Here is a 16,134-nt window from a genome sequence, read left to right as displayed (position 1 = left end):
TACCTCTCTCTAAAAGTGCAAAGTTTCAAAAAGTTCAATGACTAGAAGATTGTTGGGGGCAGAATAGATCTGGACAAGGAGAAGAAGTCTGGAGATAAATGTGAGAAGCAAGGGACATATGCTTTTTTGTTAAAATATTAAGTTTGTGGTTGAAGAAAAACATCCAGAATACTTAACGTTTTTGTTTTTGTTAAATAAAACAATTTAAATGTCTGTCTGGTGATGTTCTCCTCCTAATACAGCATGGCAAGAAAATCCTTCAAACATTAATGATTAACCTGTTGAACTGGAGATAGTTCACCTCCCAGTGACTTCATAAATATCTGCTTCAATTATCTTTGGTAAATTAAATAACCAAACAATCATTCATTTTTTTGATATAGCTGTAAAACTCATCTAAAAAGTTTTCAAAATAAATCACTGTTTAAAAATATATAGCGTGTACCTTCTAAAAATGAAACCTACATCTATCTCTGAGTTGTGAAGAATATGTATTAAGGTTATAACAACCAACAAGAATGTACTTTAATGTAGAAAACCATGATTAAATCGAGTCTTCCTGACTAGTGATTTAAATCACGATTTAAATCAAATCCACCCTGCCCACTGTGCTCTTCCCCTGGCCCCTTCATTCTCTGGGGACAGTGGGGGGGTGCACAAATATGTTTGGCACTGGGCCCACAAAAAGTTAATCCAGCCCTGATTAAATATGTCCTAAGAGAAACTTGGGGGAGTTAATTTTGTTCACTGTACAACAAATAAGCCTACGTAAGCCTCTAAGTATATATACAACTACTTACCAAATGACATCTAACATGATATAGGACTAGTACTCACATTAAACTCATCCCAAAACACCTGCACAACATTCTCTTTCCAGTCCCCCATCTCCAACATTTGAGCACTTGAGCCTGAATATTTTCAACATACCAATCCCTAAATTAGCCAGCACCCAAATCATGTAGGGCATCATAAGCCAAAAGTGACAGGTTATATCTGGAAACAAATTAGAAATCAATGAAGATCTAATAACTCTTCCCCACCCCCACCCCCCAACCAAATGTGCCATGTGAACAAAAGAGATGTAGAACCCCTCCCCCCTCCCAACCAAATGCTCAACAAAAAGTAAGAAAATAACAAGTTAACACTCAACACCCCCTAACCCCTGCCCAGTCACTGTGCTTTGTGCTGCATCCCAGCCCCCATCTTTCACCTGTACGTTGTCGATTGCAGATTTCAAACTCTAGGCGGCAGGGATCTTACTTGTCTGCAATGTGTCTAGCCCCTCGCTGGCAATATGTAAATGTATTATTATCGCTCCTCAGCATTATTCTAAGCACCTCGCAGAGCCAACTAAAATCATGGAGCCCGAGTCTCAGTTTCACTCTGGCTGCTCTTTACGGCTCTGGCAGTGTAAAGGGGCCTTAACTTGGGTGCAACCAGGGGTGCTGAGAGCCACTGAACCAAACCTATAGCTGCAACTGGAACTGACACCCACTTCAAAGCCCCTTTACGTGGCCGGAGCAGTGCAAAGTGGCCTCAGTGTAAATGAAACTCAGGTCCCTTATGGTCGCTGGCACAGACAGGGCAATGTCCTGTAATAGCTTTGGGAGACCGCATTGTACAAAGTGTATGAATGGTTTATGTATCACCGGGGGGCAGGGATCGTATGCACGCCACGAGGGGAGGGTTACCACAGCTCCTCCAGGAAGTGAAAACAGGAAATCGCTCAGGTTGTAACACCTCCAAAGAGATACTATCCCTGGTGAGACTCTCACGGTCTGGTTCAAACTCGATTCTCCAGCGACCAACTGACAAAGAGAGGCCTTTTCGATAAATAGCCCGAACTTGAACTGACTTGGGGTCTTTGTTCTGGTTCCTGATTTAAAGGTTGATGTCAACTTGTAACAACAGGGAAAACCCAGCTGTGGGCTTTGAATAGGGTGACCAGATGTCCCGATTTTATAGGGACAGTCCCAATATTCAGGGATTTGTCTTATATAGGGCCTATTACCCGCCATCCTTTGTCCCTATTTTTCACACTTGCTATCTGTTCACCCTAGCTTTGAAGGACTGACACCTACCAGTGCCAGAGGTTGGAGCGGGGGCTGACCTCCGGCAAGCTTTTTAGCATGCGTGTAGGTTCTTTGATTGTCTTATATGCTTTCTCTGTAATGCTTTTACCTTAAGAATAAATGTGCTTGCTTAGAAGGAGCTGTGTGGTAACACCTATCCATTGGCAATGCACTGTTTATAGCCCTAGAAGAGAAAGCACCACCCCGGGGCTGGCTGCTAGGCAGACTGGCTGGGTGGGGATAACACAATCAGAAGGAAGAAACAAGCAGGTTTCCACCCAAGATAGGTGACAGCTGGGAGCCAGAAACCTTTAAATGGGTGTCCTTGGGTGACCACACAGGCGCAGTTACCCTGAAATGGAGACAGTAGCATTTTATATCCACTTTGTACTGATGCGAATGATTATACAAAGTTCAGGGCTGGGGAAAACCAGGCACATGTTTCCTGCCCTAAAGAGCCTATCTCAATTCAGCCTGATGGAATGACATGCAACAGGATTTGAACACAGAGCTTTGCACAGGCCTTGACCACTCAAGCTGAAGGAGTCACTCCATTTCTGGAAGCAGCAGTGGGCTTTTATCCTCTCTGCAAACCAGCCGCGAGAGGCAGATGCAGTACCACTTTGTGAGTGTGAGACGACACAACAATTAGGGATCATAAATACACAAAAAGAAACTGAGGTGGGCAGTAGGGGGAAGGGAAAAGGAAAGGCCAAAAGGTGACATGAGAACTAGAGCGGGGTGAAACTTTTTGAATGAATAGTTTAGTTGCATAAGCTGCAGTTGCGGGTTGACTGAAGCTATTCGTGTCAAGTTCGTGGGAGAGTTTTGACTGAACTGAAAAATTGGAAATGCTTTGGAAACGAAATGAAACATTTTATCATGAAAGAATTTGTTTTGACTTTCAGGCATTTTAAGCAGGAAAGGCAGCAATTTACCTTGTAAGCTTCTGCCCAGTGGTTAGGGCACTCAGCTGGGATGTGAGAGACCCAAGCTCAGCTCCCTGCTCCAGTAAATATTTAATTAGCTGTACAAAGTGGATCAACTTCAAGAGGAGAGATTGAGACAGCCCCTCCCCCCCCTAGAATATCCTATAGCCCAGTGGCCAGTGCGCTCTCCAGCAATGGGTGTGTGCGACCCAAGTTAAAATCTCTTCCTCCCCACATCGGGGGGCTGGAGGGGGGATTGAGCCCATGTCTTCCACATCCCAGGGGAGTCCCATTCTCTGAGCCATGATGGGGTGCAGTGGAGAACCAAGGCTGTCTCATGATGGCGCAGGGTAGGAAGGGCATAGAGGAAAACACGGAGATACCTGGGAGAAGAAAATAAAGGGGAGGGGGGAAGGTGTGGGGACTGGTGCTGCTGCCAGAGCGGGGAGGGATTGGGAAAGGAGACCAGGTCTGAGATGCAGGCAAGGCCAATAATAAATAACAATAATGGTCCCTAGGACCCTGCTCCTCCCACGTAAAGGAACAGCTTGGGATTGTGTTGTTTTTCGCTGTTACACTTAAAGCTAAAAAGATGACGCCTAAGTGGTGCCTTTAGCTCTTCTTCTGCTGTCCTGTGACTCTGGACAGGAAACAGCAGCTCCCCCTGACTGCATGGGACTGACAGATGTGGAAACCCCCAGAGACTAATCTAGCTGGACAAGACAAGAAATGTCTCAACCGCTGCGGGTTCATTAACTGGATGTGTCAGAGATCACAGCTTAGTGAGATGTGTCCCTCCTACAGCTCCTTATAGTAGTTACAGCTCTGTAATGACTGGACAGACAGACACAGACGAACCAGAGCCCAGGGTCGGCTTTACTGTGTGTTGGCTCTAGACCAGGCTGGCTGTGGCAGGCAGGGAAAACGCCTGTCTCAGTTAGGGATCAAGTTGCAGGAGCGATGCACTCACTAACCGTTTCGGACCAGATTCTGATCCCTCACTCGGGGTGTGCCGCCTCACAGTACTGCCAACCGGGAGTGTCAAAAATCCTGAGTCAAGCTCCCGAAAATCACAAGAATGGCTTAGAAATCATAAGATTTTTTTTTAAATAATAAATTTGGGGCTCTTTCTGTGGGCCCTCTAGTGTTGTAGCCTTTATGGGGTCACGACTTCAAGCTAGAAACTTACTTTTCTTTTGAAAGGAAAGCTGAAATTCTCACTCAATCACCAGACTGGGGCTGTGGGGCTGTAAAATTGCTGTGTAGACGTTTGGGGTCGGGCTGGAGCCTGCAAGGGGGGCAGATCTCATTGTCCTGGTTTCAGCCTGAGCCCAAACGTCTCCACTGCAATTTTGTGAGCCAGCTATGCTGGGCCTGCCGCGGCCATGCCCAGGTCTTTGATTGCAGTCACACACTCAGTGTCTGGATAGTCTGTACTCCATTAAAGTCAACAGGATGGTTTGGCCCTGATGGGTTGTCTACAGTGCATATGAGAGCGTCACATGTACCAGAGCTCGTTGATCAATCAGCTTGCTAGAAATAGCTGGGTAGCTGCGGCAGCGGTTCCCCAACTTCATTGCACCACGATCCCCTTCTGACAACAAAAATTACTACACGGCCCCACGAGGGGGACCAAAGCCTGAGCCTGCCTGAGCCCTGCTGCCCTAGGTCGGGGGGGGGCAAAGTCAAAGCCCGAGCCTGAATCCCACCACTCCGGGTTGGGAGGCAAAAGCCGAAGCCCAAGGGCTTGTAAACTGAGCCTTGCTACCCAGGGCTGAAGCTCTCGGCCCTGGGCGATGGGGCTCGGGCTTCAGCCCCGGGCCTCAGCAAGTCGAACGCCAGCCCTGGGGACCCCATTAAAACAGGGTTGCGACCCACTTTGTGGTCCCTCCCGACCCCCAGTTTGAGAACTGCTGGGCTAGTACAATCCCTCCTGGGTACGTACAGTACTAGGGTGGCCAAGCCTGTTCCACCGCCCCGTCATTCTGGCTCCATGGCTGGTTTTAAGGCGTTGTCAAGATCAAGGCTGGCTCGGATACGTGTGCTGCGATCACATCCACTGACTGCCGTGTAGATGTAGCTTTCAGGATTTACTGCCTACAGCTAGGCTCCGATGGAGGGTTTATTTAATCTCGTGATTTGCCCCAGGTGTGCACATTTTCTCTGCCCCCTCCCTATTTGCTCTCCTTTTGCCACATGAGTTTAGGGAAGTTGGGTGGCGGGGGGGGGGAGTGTGAGGTCTGCCCATAGCGGTTTGTCATTTATTTACATCGTGGGTGGCAGCCACTGCTCATCCCTCACTGACTGCAGACGGGATCAGATTCTGAGTCGCTCTACACTTGCGTGAGCCCCTGGAGAGATTGCACAGGCTCAACTTGGACCTGATTCACCTCTGGTTTACACGAACGCCTCGCCAGCAGAACTCAGTGGAGCTATTCCTGATTCACAGCAGCGTCAGCGAGCGAGACGAGAATCAGGTCCTGGCTGTGTAGGGAAGCAGCACCCGGAAGTCCTCCATTGGTCCAGACTCCCCATTGTGCCATCACTGGGAGATTTGCTGAAATTTTGGGGCTGGATGCTACCCTCCCGAAATTAGTCAGTGCGTTGTCAGCTGATTTGGTAATTAAGACAATGAGCTGGGACCCAGGAAATCTGCATGTGGTTCCCAGCACTGTCAGACTCATATGTGACCTTGGGCAGGTCATTTAATCCTTGTGTCAGTTCCGCCATCTGTAAAAATGGGGATAATGATCCTCCCTTTGGCCTGTCTAGTCTGTTTAGACTGTAAGATCTTCAGGGCAGGCCTGTCCATTGCTCTGTACAAGTGCAGGCCTAGCACACAGGGGTCCTGATCTCAGTCGAGCTAGTGTAATAAATATAAATCTTCCATTTTTTGACTAACGCTCTGTTCCTCATGCCCTGCAAGTAGTTAATTCTGGACTATGGCACAGCAAACACCAGAAAAATCAGATGGAAAGGATGGAAATAGTGAAAGAAGATGAATAAAGCACATTGGCCTTAAAAACCTACTGAGTGAGCTCCTGGCCCCATAGAAGTCAACTGAAGTTTTGCCATTGACATCAGTGGGAGCCAGGACTTCACCCTGTGAGTGGGGAGATGGAAACTTGAGTCAAGTGCTACCATGGGATTGGTGGGGCCAATCCAGTCTTCCTGGGTCCGTCTGCCTGCCCCATGAGGTTAGTTCCAGAGCTCACAGGATGGTTATAGGGTCCTGAGTTTATTTCTGGCACCTTGACTGGACTCAGCATCACAATAGGATTATATATGGAGATATACCTATCTCAGAACCGGAAGGGACCTTGAAAGGTCATTGAGTCGAGTCCAGTCCAGTCCCCTGCCTTCACTAGCAGGACCAAGTACCATCCGTGACAGATTTTTGCTCCAGATCCCTAAGTGGCCCCCTCAAGGATTGAACTCACAACCCTGGGTTTAGCAGGCCAACGCTCAAACCACTGAGCTATCCCTCCTCCCCCAATGCATTGATATGTGTCAATCATCATGCACTGATGTGATGACATGGCACGATGATGGCAACATGGCAGTGTGGCATCATGATTCTGGTTTCAGCATTCGGTTAAAGACACGTAGGTGGCTAATGGCAGTTCAGCCTGACTGTGAAGTGCCCTGATGGAGCATCTATCCCAGCTAGAGTCTGAAGAATGTACAGATGGAGGCCCCGGTTCTTCACCCTATGGCACCTGGGGTTGTCATGTGCACCTCTACAGATCCTTCAACTTTACTGAAGTCAACAGAGCTGCACGGATTCTGGCCCCTGGCTGTGCTACACCCACTTTGCACTTACTTTTCACACGTGTAAATGACAGCACAAGGTGCTAAGCAGTGGAAGAATCAAGCCAAGAGATAGGAAATGAGGGTGTGAAGAACAGAGTTAGCTGTAACCACTGTGAGCTCAATAGGTTCCAGTTAGGTATAAACCCTGCCTGACCATGAAGTCTTTCTCCAGAACGTTAGATTCTAAAAGAAGGTCCCTTAGCTCTTAGAAATGTGAGTGGACAGAATATAGATGATATGATTGCAGCATTTCTGATCTTCCTTTATCTCTGTAGGGAATGAGGAGCTTCTATTTCTGGTGAAATTGCTTCACAGTTTCTGAGAATTCAAGATGTTAAGCATCAGTGAGAGGGAACTGGACCTGAAAATAGAGAACCTAGCTCAGTGGACGTCCATGGGTGCAGCTCTGTTGGAGCAATGCTAATTTGTGCCAGTTGATTAGTTGACAGAATGTTCCTTCTAGCACAGAAGCTTTGTGGAAACTACTAAGCATGGTATGTAACCTATAATTTAAATCAGCTTCTCTACCAGATGACTGGCAGACAGCTAATGTGACACCAATTTTTAAAAAAGGCTCCAGAGGCGATCCTGGCGATTACAGGCCAGTGAGCCTAACTTCAGTACCGGGCAAACTGGTTGAAACTATAGTAAAGAACAGAATTATCTGACACAGAGATGAACATGATATGTTGGGGAAGAGTCAACAGGGCTTTTGTAAAGGGAAATCATACCTCACCAATCTATTAGAATTCTTTGAGGGGGTCAACAAACATATGGGCAAGAGTGACCCGGTGGCTATAGTGTACTTGGACTTTCAGAAAGCCTTTGACGAGGTCCCTCACCAAAGACCTTTAAGCAAAGTAAGTGGTCATGGGATAAGAGGGAAGGTTCTCTCATGGATCAGTAACTGGTTAAAAGATAGGAAACAAAGGGTAGGAATCAATAGTCAGTTTTCAGAATGGAGAGAGGTAAATAGTGGTGTCCCTCAGGGATCTCTACTGGGACCAATCCTATTCAGTATATTCATAAATAATGTGGAAAAGAGGTGTGGCAAAGTGAGGTGGTAAAATTTGCAAATGATACAAAATTATTCAAGATAGTTAAATCCAAAGCAGACTGTGAAGAGCTACAAAAAGGATCTCACTAAACTGGGTGACTGGGCAACAAAGTGGCAGATGAAGTTGAATGTTGATAAGTGCAAAGTATTGCACATTGGAAAACAGAATCCCAACTAGCCATACAAAACGATGGGGTCTAAATTAGCTGTTACCACTCAAGAAAGAGATCTTGGAGTCGTTGTGGATAGTGCTCTGAAAACATCCACTCAATGGGCACCGCAGTCAAAAAAGCGCATAGAATGTTGGGAATCGTTAGGAAAGCGATAGACAATAAGAAAATATCATATTGCCACTACATAAATCCATGGTACGCCCACACCTTGAATACTGCATTCAATTCTGGTCGCCCCATCTCAAAAAAATATCAAAATTGGAAAAGGTACAGAGAAGGGCAACAAAAATGATTAAGGGTATGGAACAGCTTTTATATAGGGAGAGATTAATAAGACTGGGACTTTCCAGCCTGAAAAAAATGACTAAGGGGGGATATGATAGAGGTCTATAAAATCGTGACTGGTGTGGAGAATGTGAATAAGGACGTGTTATTTACTCCTTCCTATAACCCAAGAATTAGGGGTCACCCAATGAAATTAACAGGCAGCAGGTTTTAAACAAACAAAAGGAAGTACTTCTTCACACAACACGTAGTCAGCCTGGGGATGTTGTGAAGGCCAAAACTATAACGGGATTCAAAAAAGAAGTAGATAAAGTCATAGAGCACAGGTCCAGCACTGGCTATTAGCCAGGATGGGCAGGGATGCGACCCCGTGCTCTGGGTGTTCCTAGCCTCTGACTGCCAGAAACTGGGAGTGGACAACGGAGGATGGATCACTTGACGATTGCCTGTTCTGTTCTAGTCACTCCCTCTGAAGCATCTGGCAATGACCACTGTCAGAAGACAGGATACTGGGGTAGACGGACCATTGGTCTGATCCAGTATGGCCCTTCTTAAGTTCTTGTGTTCATCCCTTAATCACTGTACAAAGCAACACAAAAAATTTGCTTTAGCAGTTGTAGTCCAAACATATAGCAATAGGACTACTGAGAGAAAGAGATTAGAGAGGATGGTATATATTGTGATAGACAGATGAGGACATATTGAGATAGATGGATAGACAGATCAATTTGGATGGGGATAGATGAATGGATGGATAGGCAGGGATTCACCCCGTAGGTCAGGAAACAGTCCAGAGACCTTCCCCTCTGGTAGAAGCTACAGTCCAGGTCAATTCCTCCTGTGTTTGATCAGGAGTTGGGAGGTTTGCAGGGAACCCGGGCCCGCCCTCTACTCCGGGTTCCAGCCCAGGGCCCTGTGGACTGCAGCTGTCTATAGTGCCTCCTGTAACAGCTGCATGACAGCTACAACTCCCTGGGCTACTTCCCCATGGCCTCCTCCAAACACCTTCCTTATTCTCACCACAGGACCTTCCTCCTGGTGTCTGATAACACTTGTACTTCTCAGTCCTCCAGCCGTACGCCTACTCACTCTCAGCTTCTAGCACACCTCTTGCTCCCAGTTCCTCTCACACACTTCCTCTCCCTGGTTCCCCCTGGCTTGACTGGAGAGAGCGCCTTTTATAGCATCAGAGGGGCCTTAATTAGAGTCAGGTGCTTAACTGCCTCACCTGACTCTTAGCAGGTTAATTGGAGTCAGGTGGTCTATTAGCCTGGAGCAGCCCCTGCTGTGGTCACTCAGGGAACAGAAAACTACTTATCCAGTGGCCAGTATATCTCCCTTCTGCTACTCTGCTGTTCCCAACTGGCCTGGGTCTATCAGACTAGGAATAGGTTAATGAATGAATGGATGGATGGATGGATGGACGGATACACGTGGAGACAGAAGGGGAGCTAGACCAACAGGCTCATTGTGGTGCATGCATCTGCCTGTGCACAGCAGTTTAATTTGATGTTATGTTCTTGGTGCGTTTGCTCTGGGGATAAATTTTAGCAGTGTGGCTCCTGGGTAGGCCACAACAGCTCCCGGCGAGGAGTGTCTGAGGAGCAAGCGAGGGCTTTCTCTGCCAGATGTGTCCTGGCAGTTAGCATCCCTAGCTGTGAGAAGGGTAGTGGTGGGGCCTTCAGAAAGGACAAAGAGATTGGCTGGCTGCACTACAGAGAAGTCGGCTATTTCTAGAGGTACGGGGCTTACGAGAAGGATGGACAAAGCGGCTGTGTGCTGGGAAGAAAGGAAGCGGTTGAAAGGTGCAGACAGAGCCTTTGACACACAAAGTCACAGCCACCAAACACTGACCGCTGTAAAGCAGTTGTCTAGACACCAGATCTGTAGGGATATTAAAGAAGGTACTAATAGAGATTTCCCCCAACTGACAGTGACCCCCTTATAATTTGTTTTCCACGCTTTAAAATTTAACAGTTTTACCAAGTACAAAAATGTTTTGGGTCTTTTGTTAAAACTTGTAAGCTACTGTTTGTAGAAACCATTAATTATATTTATTTTGTGAAAGATACTTTACTACTATGTAAAACTTACAAACAAGTTAACTGACTTTGTTTTTGAAGTAATTGATACAAGGTAAACAAACACTATAAGCCGTTAAGTGACTTTCACTTTATTTAACGGCTCCTAGGACAGACCTCCACCCTTTGTGATTAAAGAGCCGGGAGTCTTAAATGAATTAGCACACACCCTGAAAGTGGTGGAGACAGTACATTAAAATATGGTTAAGATATGGAATGTATGCTGATGAATGCTTAATATACATGGATGGTTAGGGAGGTGCCAGCCTAGAAAGGGAGTATCCATCGGCCAAAGAATGTGCCAAGTGGATAACCAGAAAACCCCCGGAAGGTAAACTGGGATCCACCCCATCACCTGGAAGGATGAGAAACACAAACTTTGAACAGTGTGAAGCCACCAGGAATGTGCCACTTTAAACAGGAATGTGCCATTTGCTGATTAAGTCAACAAAAGCAGGATGAAACAGCTCCCATAGACTAACATAGAAATTAATTCCTATAAGAATGGACTCTAAAGACTGATGACTTTGAGTCTCTGGTTCTGCTGCCAACCTCCAGGAGCATCAGGTGCACCTGACACGGACTCGGCTCCATCCTCATAACCAAGATACCTGGCCAGTAACTTGGCATGAGCAACTTCTAGGCTGGTAACTATAACACCTATACAGAACTTGAATGAATGATTGTGTGAATGAACCTCTGTGTGTGTGTGTGTGTGTGTGTGTGTATATATAAGAAATAAGTAGTCAAACAATGTTGTTTACTTTTATCTTTTGCTTTATCAGTATATTTACAATAAATGTGGCATCTTTGCCTTATCCCTCTTAATAAAATCCTGCTGGTTTTTATTCTATTGGTATAACATTTTGGTGGAGAATTACGAAAGGGGGAATATTGGTAAAATGCCTCAGTTATTGCAAACATTGGTGTGCACACCACCAAGTAAACTTAGCATAATACAATCTGGTTAACCAAACCTGCTGGCCTCCGGATAGGTAGCAGGAAAATAACAAATATAAGCTACGATTTCAGAATCTAGGCTGTGTCACTTGCTGAATGATGTCAGGAGCAACAGGAAAGTTTGAACAAGCTTTTAAAAATGTTCAAGAAATGCTCAGTTATGCATGACTGAGCATAAGAGGAGAACTTAGGGTTTCTCGCTCTGCCCCTGGAAAGGGTTTTTATATTTGGTGTATGAACCCTCGGTGGTAGAAGCCCGAGCAATACAGAGGAAAGCTTAGCGTCTCTCCCTCTGGCCCAGAGTGGGTTAAAAACATAAGATACAGATCTTGTTCTGTTAAACCAAACTCTGAAGGATATAGGAGTTTGGGCAGTGTAGTGTGGTTTATGTTTGTTTGGTTGGTTTTGTTTTTGTGAGTGATATTGTGGTCATTTCACAATTTTGAAAGAAATGTTTAAGGAAAGGGACCAGGAAGGGTGGGGCTGGTTGAGAAGCCCACCTGCCTTGCTAAATTGGTAGTGGAACAAAGCTTGTGCCCATGAAAAGGAAAGGTTCATTGGAAAAAGCAGAAACAGGCCCAGGCAAGCAACAGATAGAAAAATTAAAAAATTGGTTGAAAGCCTTAAGGGCATAGTGGCAAGAGTAAGAAAGCAGTAAGTGCAGGCATGAATCCCTGAAACAATACTTAAAATGGTAAAATCGAATGGATAAAGGTGTCATTTTGGGAGATAAACAGTAATTTAAGGAAAGACCTTGAAAAGTTAACTCTACAGAGGCTGAACAGAATTAAGCAGTTAAACTTTGTGAAAATGTTAAAAAGTACCATGTTAAAGAGAAAAGGAATTCTTGGTTTCTTTGCAGCCATTCTGAAGGAAAAATGGGCCCTTTTCCAAAGGAATGTCTGTAAATAATCCAGGTATTTAAAATAATTCGACTACGAACAATTTAGTCAAATTTGTTAAAAACATGAGGGGATTCTATTGGAACTTAACTGACCCAAATGTAGAAAGGAAATATAACCTATGTATAGCTATGTACAAACAGCAATATAGAAGAGATGTTAAGGAAAAGAAAATGTGTATGTATCTATTTGTCTGTAAAAATATGTAACGTTCTAAGAACCTAAACCAACACATCTGGTTTGTAAAACTCCTGTTTTGTAGGTTTAAGATAAATTAGTTTCGTTTTGTTTTGAATGTGTAACCAAATAGCAGATGAGAGCTATAGTAAAAGAATAAAAAATTAACAGTGCTCTCTGAAGCAACAGCGGGGTAAGTGCACAAAACAAAACAAAGAGCGCTGCTCGAAACGCTGAGCCTTACGATGGCTCTGTGTAATCAGACTGTCACTTTGACGAGGGTACATGAAAACTCTGTAAAAACAAAAGGAAGCAGCTGCAGTTTGGCTTCTATGGAAGCCCTGTAACAAGGTTTTCCTTCCATTGGCTACATGCAAAAATAAAAAACTGCACCAAGATTTACAAGCCTCTGCTGCAAAAGCAGAGAAATAAAATGTCTGTCCATTAGTACCCAAATCCCGTTAGAGGTCCTTAAGGTTGGGTACAGAGAGTTAAAACAGATATCCAATGTCATACAGGACAGGCTTGGAAAGGTTGAAGTTGCAAAGCGGAGAAGTGTCACAGATAGGCAAGTGCCCACAGAGTAAGCAGCATCATTCAGCAAAGCTGTCTTAGGGTCCGTCTGCAGTGCATGTAAACCCAGGCGTGTGGGACTCAGTGTTCCCAATCCCATGTAAACCTGAGTTTATAGTTGCTGGATCTGGATTTCATGGCCATGCTAATGTGTCCAGACTGTGCTAAGCAGACCTTCTGACTCAGGTCTGTGGCTTAAGCTGCGTCCACACTGCAAAATGACAGGGCTTGAACCCCAGTCACAGCGGGACTCAGGCTGTGATCCTCCTCCCCACAGCAGGGTCCTAGGACCCGGGTCCTGAGCGCTTGCTGACCCAAGACTGGCTGATTTGTGTGTAGTCAGAAGGGCGCCTGGGCGCAAACTTGAATCAGAGCTTGGGCTTAGGGTGCAGTGTAGACGTCCCCAGTCAGCCTGATCCAGTTCCCATTGATGTCACTGGGAGCCTTTCCATTGACCTCAATGGGCACTGGATGGGCTGCACGGTCAGCGAACGATGGCGTAGCTTGCTCTCGGTCAGCTCAACTGCATTGGTCTGTCTTTGCTGAGAGAAGAAGTGGAGAAGTAAAGGTCTCCTCGCTTGTGCACACATTGTTGACCAGGAAGCAATTGGATGAGCTGTTGCTGGCACATACCAGTGTGGCAAGATCAATGCTACAAAAGCTTTTTGATAGTTGCCACCTGCCTCGGGTGACCAGACAGCAAGTGTGAAAAATCGGGACAGGGGGTGGGGGGGGGTAATAGGAGCCTATATAAAAAAAGCCCCAAATATCAGGACTGTCCCTAAAAAATCCGGACATCTGGTCACCCTACACCTGCCAGTGTGGTGGAGTACGAAAGACAAGCCGTAAATAGACCGTTGTGTTTCAGGATATAAAAGCACCTGCAGTCCACACAATGGCGAACGGGCAGTCTTGTAAAACAGCCTTGCAACCCAAACTGATCCTAAAGAAATAGCAAAGTCTAAACTCTGTCTACTCTCAGAAAGGTGGGGATTTGAACATGGGCACACCTTTATCTGAAGCACTGCACTGCGTGGCTAGTGTGTTAGAACTGCCAAACGTAAGTGTTCAAAAATCCTGAGTAAAACCCCCCAAAATCCAGAGATTGGTTTAACAATTGCTTCACATTTCTAAGTTTTCTCTGCAACCAGAAAGGCTAGAAACTTTTTTTTTTTTTAAATAAAGGCAAATTGAGATTTTTCCTGCAATCTCTTGATTCTAGTAGCTGGGACTTTAAGAAAAAAACTCTAAATATCGTGAGACATAACTTCATGAGAGTTGGCAACGCGGTAAATTCCTAGGCAGCGCATGCTGTATGAGTGACTCTTTCCTTAGCTACATTATAACTATACAGAAACCAGACAGTTTAACTAACAGCTTGAAAATTAATAACAGAATCATTCAACCAACAATACACCTCATCAATAATTAATATGATCGACAATCAATTATTAATCTAGCACCCACAATGCGCTAGGCCCTGGACAAAGATGGTCCCCGCTCTGAAGGGTTTACCATTTAATTTTCTAATTTAATAATTAAAAATATTGCCCCCCATCCCGCATCAGGATAAGTCAATGTGGCCCCTTGTACACGAATATAGACACACTGAAATCAACCGGGTACAGGGATCCCAATTAATAAATGGGTGTCTAGATTTGCTTGATAACATTCTCTGGATGAAGAAGAACAGGAGTACTTGTGGCACCTTAGAGACTAACAAATTTATTAGAGCATAAGCTTTCGTGGACTACAGCCCACTTCTTCGGATGCATATAGAAAGATTCTCTGGATGGTTTACACTAGTAAATGAAAGAGTTCACCATAATCCAGTATCATAAGCAACATGACTCAGGAAGCAGTGAAACACAAGAGATATGAGCCACATGCTAAAGAAATATTGTTATTCTGAAGGGCTCAGGGAAATGAGGCAATTACCGGTTTCCCGGGGCCCAAGTCACAGCCGCTGCTACTGACAACATGGATTTTTGTTGCTGCGGTTATGAAATTTTGTAAGACTTCCAACATTGTGCAATGAGGCACAAGACATTTTGTAAAGCTCCCTTCGCTCCCGTGGTAGAGTCCAGTTCCTACTTCTGCAAGTGCCTGGCCTAAGTAGTACTTGGCACAGTTATGGAGAGGGCAGGGATCACTAGCCCCATTTTACAGACGGGCAAAACGCAGACACAAAGCAGCACAGTCACTTGCTGTCAGAGGGGCACAGCCAGGATTTAGGCCCTAACTCTCATGACTGTCCCTGCTGTCTGCTAGGTCACAGAGCCTGGAGGACCCGCTAGACTCCCCAACAGGCTGCTCCGACTTGAAGGCGACGCTGACAGGTGCTCAGGGACCAATGTGGAATGGCTCCAGTGTGTTGTAGCTTGTAGCACAAACCCCACTGCCACTTCAATGGCTGGCAGCCTCCACAGAGAAGTGGGGGACTGACTGAGCCCCGAAACCTGAACTGCCCTCTTCCGCCTAGAGGTAGCTCCCTTCAGGCCAGGAGATGAGGCCAAGCTGCCCTGTATTGTAGCCGTTATGTCAGTAGAGGAGTTCGGCCTCCAGCCTGTATATATGATAAAGTCAGGCCGGCATTGTCCCTTCAAACACCCAGCAAAGGCAATGGACAAACTCCCTTCACAGCCCGCACTTACCGGTAGCTTTGTAGAAAAGGAGAAGAGTGAGCCACACACACCAACGTGTCCCCATTTCTCTGCCAGAGCTGGTGCAGTTTCCTATGTGACTCGAACAGTCGCAGGTTTCTGAGACAAGCCCAGCTCCTTCCGCTTTATGACGACCTTGGGAGACCACAGCTACAGGCACTACGCATGAATTCCTAGTGTAATACTGGAAAAGAGAACTAAGTAACTACTGCTTCCGTGGCTTTCAAACTTTTTAGCCTCCGAGTGTGAGCCCCCCTTCTAAATTAAAAAGGGGGTGAATTTAATTTAACGGGGGCTCGGCGCTGTCAGCCCCACAGAGCCGACAGCTTGTGACCCCCCCCCACGTAACCACCTTGCAACGCCGAGGGGTCATGCCCCCCAGTTTGAGAACCCCTGTACTAGTTCATCAGAGCTACATCGGTGCTACGGAGCACCAGTGGTGGTGC

The 16,134-nt window shown here is 45.9% G+C and overlaps 1 protein-coding gene across 2 annotated transcripts in view; it reads right to left on the bottom strand.

The window, feature by feature from the left end:
* The window catches only part of LOC101952246 (SLAM family member 5-like), a 34,393-nt gene extending 18,515 nt beyond the window's left edge, over window positions 1–15,878 (bottom strand). For both annotated transcript variants that reach the window (XM_065574659.1, XM_065574660.1), the window contains exon 1: window positions 15,680–15,878. In XM_065574659.1, coding sequence (XP_065430731.1) covers window positions 15,680–15,734 — 55 coding nt within the window. In that variant the 5' untranslated portion in view covers window positions 15,735–15,878. The remainder of the gene's footprint in view (window positions 1–15,679) is intronic.
* Between the last annotated feature and the right edge of the window lie 256 nt (window positions 15,879–16,134).

Source organism: Chrysemys picta, chromosome 20, assembly GCF_011386835.1.
Source record: "Chrysemys picta bellii isolate R12L10 chromosome 20, ASM1138683v2, whole genome shotgun sequence".
NCBI classification, from domain to species: Eukaryota; Metazoa; Chordata; order Testudines; family Emydidae; genus Chrysemys; species Chrysemys picta.
Note: the sequence above shows the minus strand (reverse complement) of the source record. Positions and strands in the feature narration are given on the sequence as shown.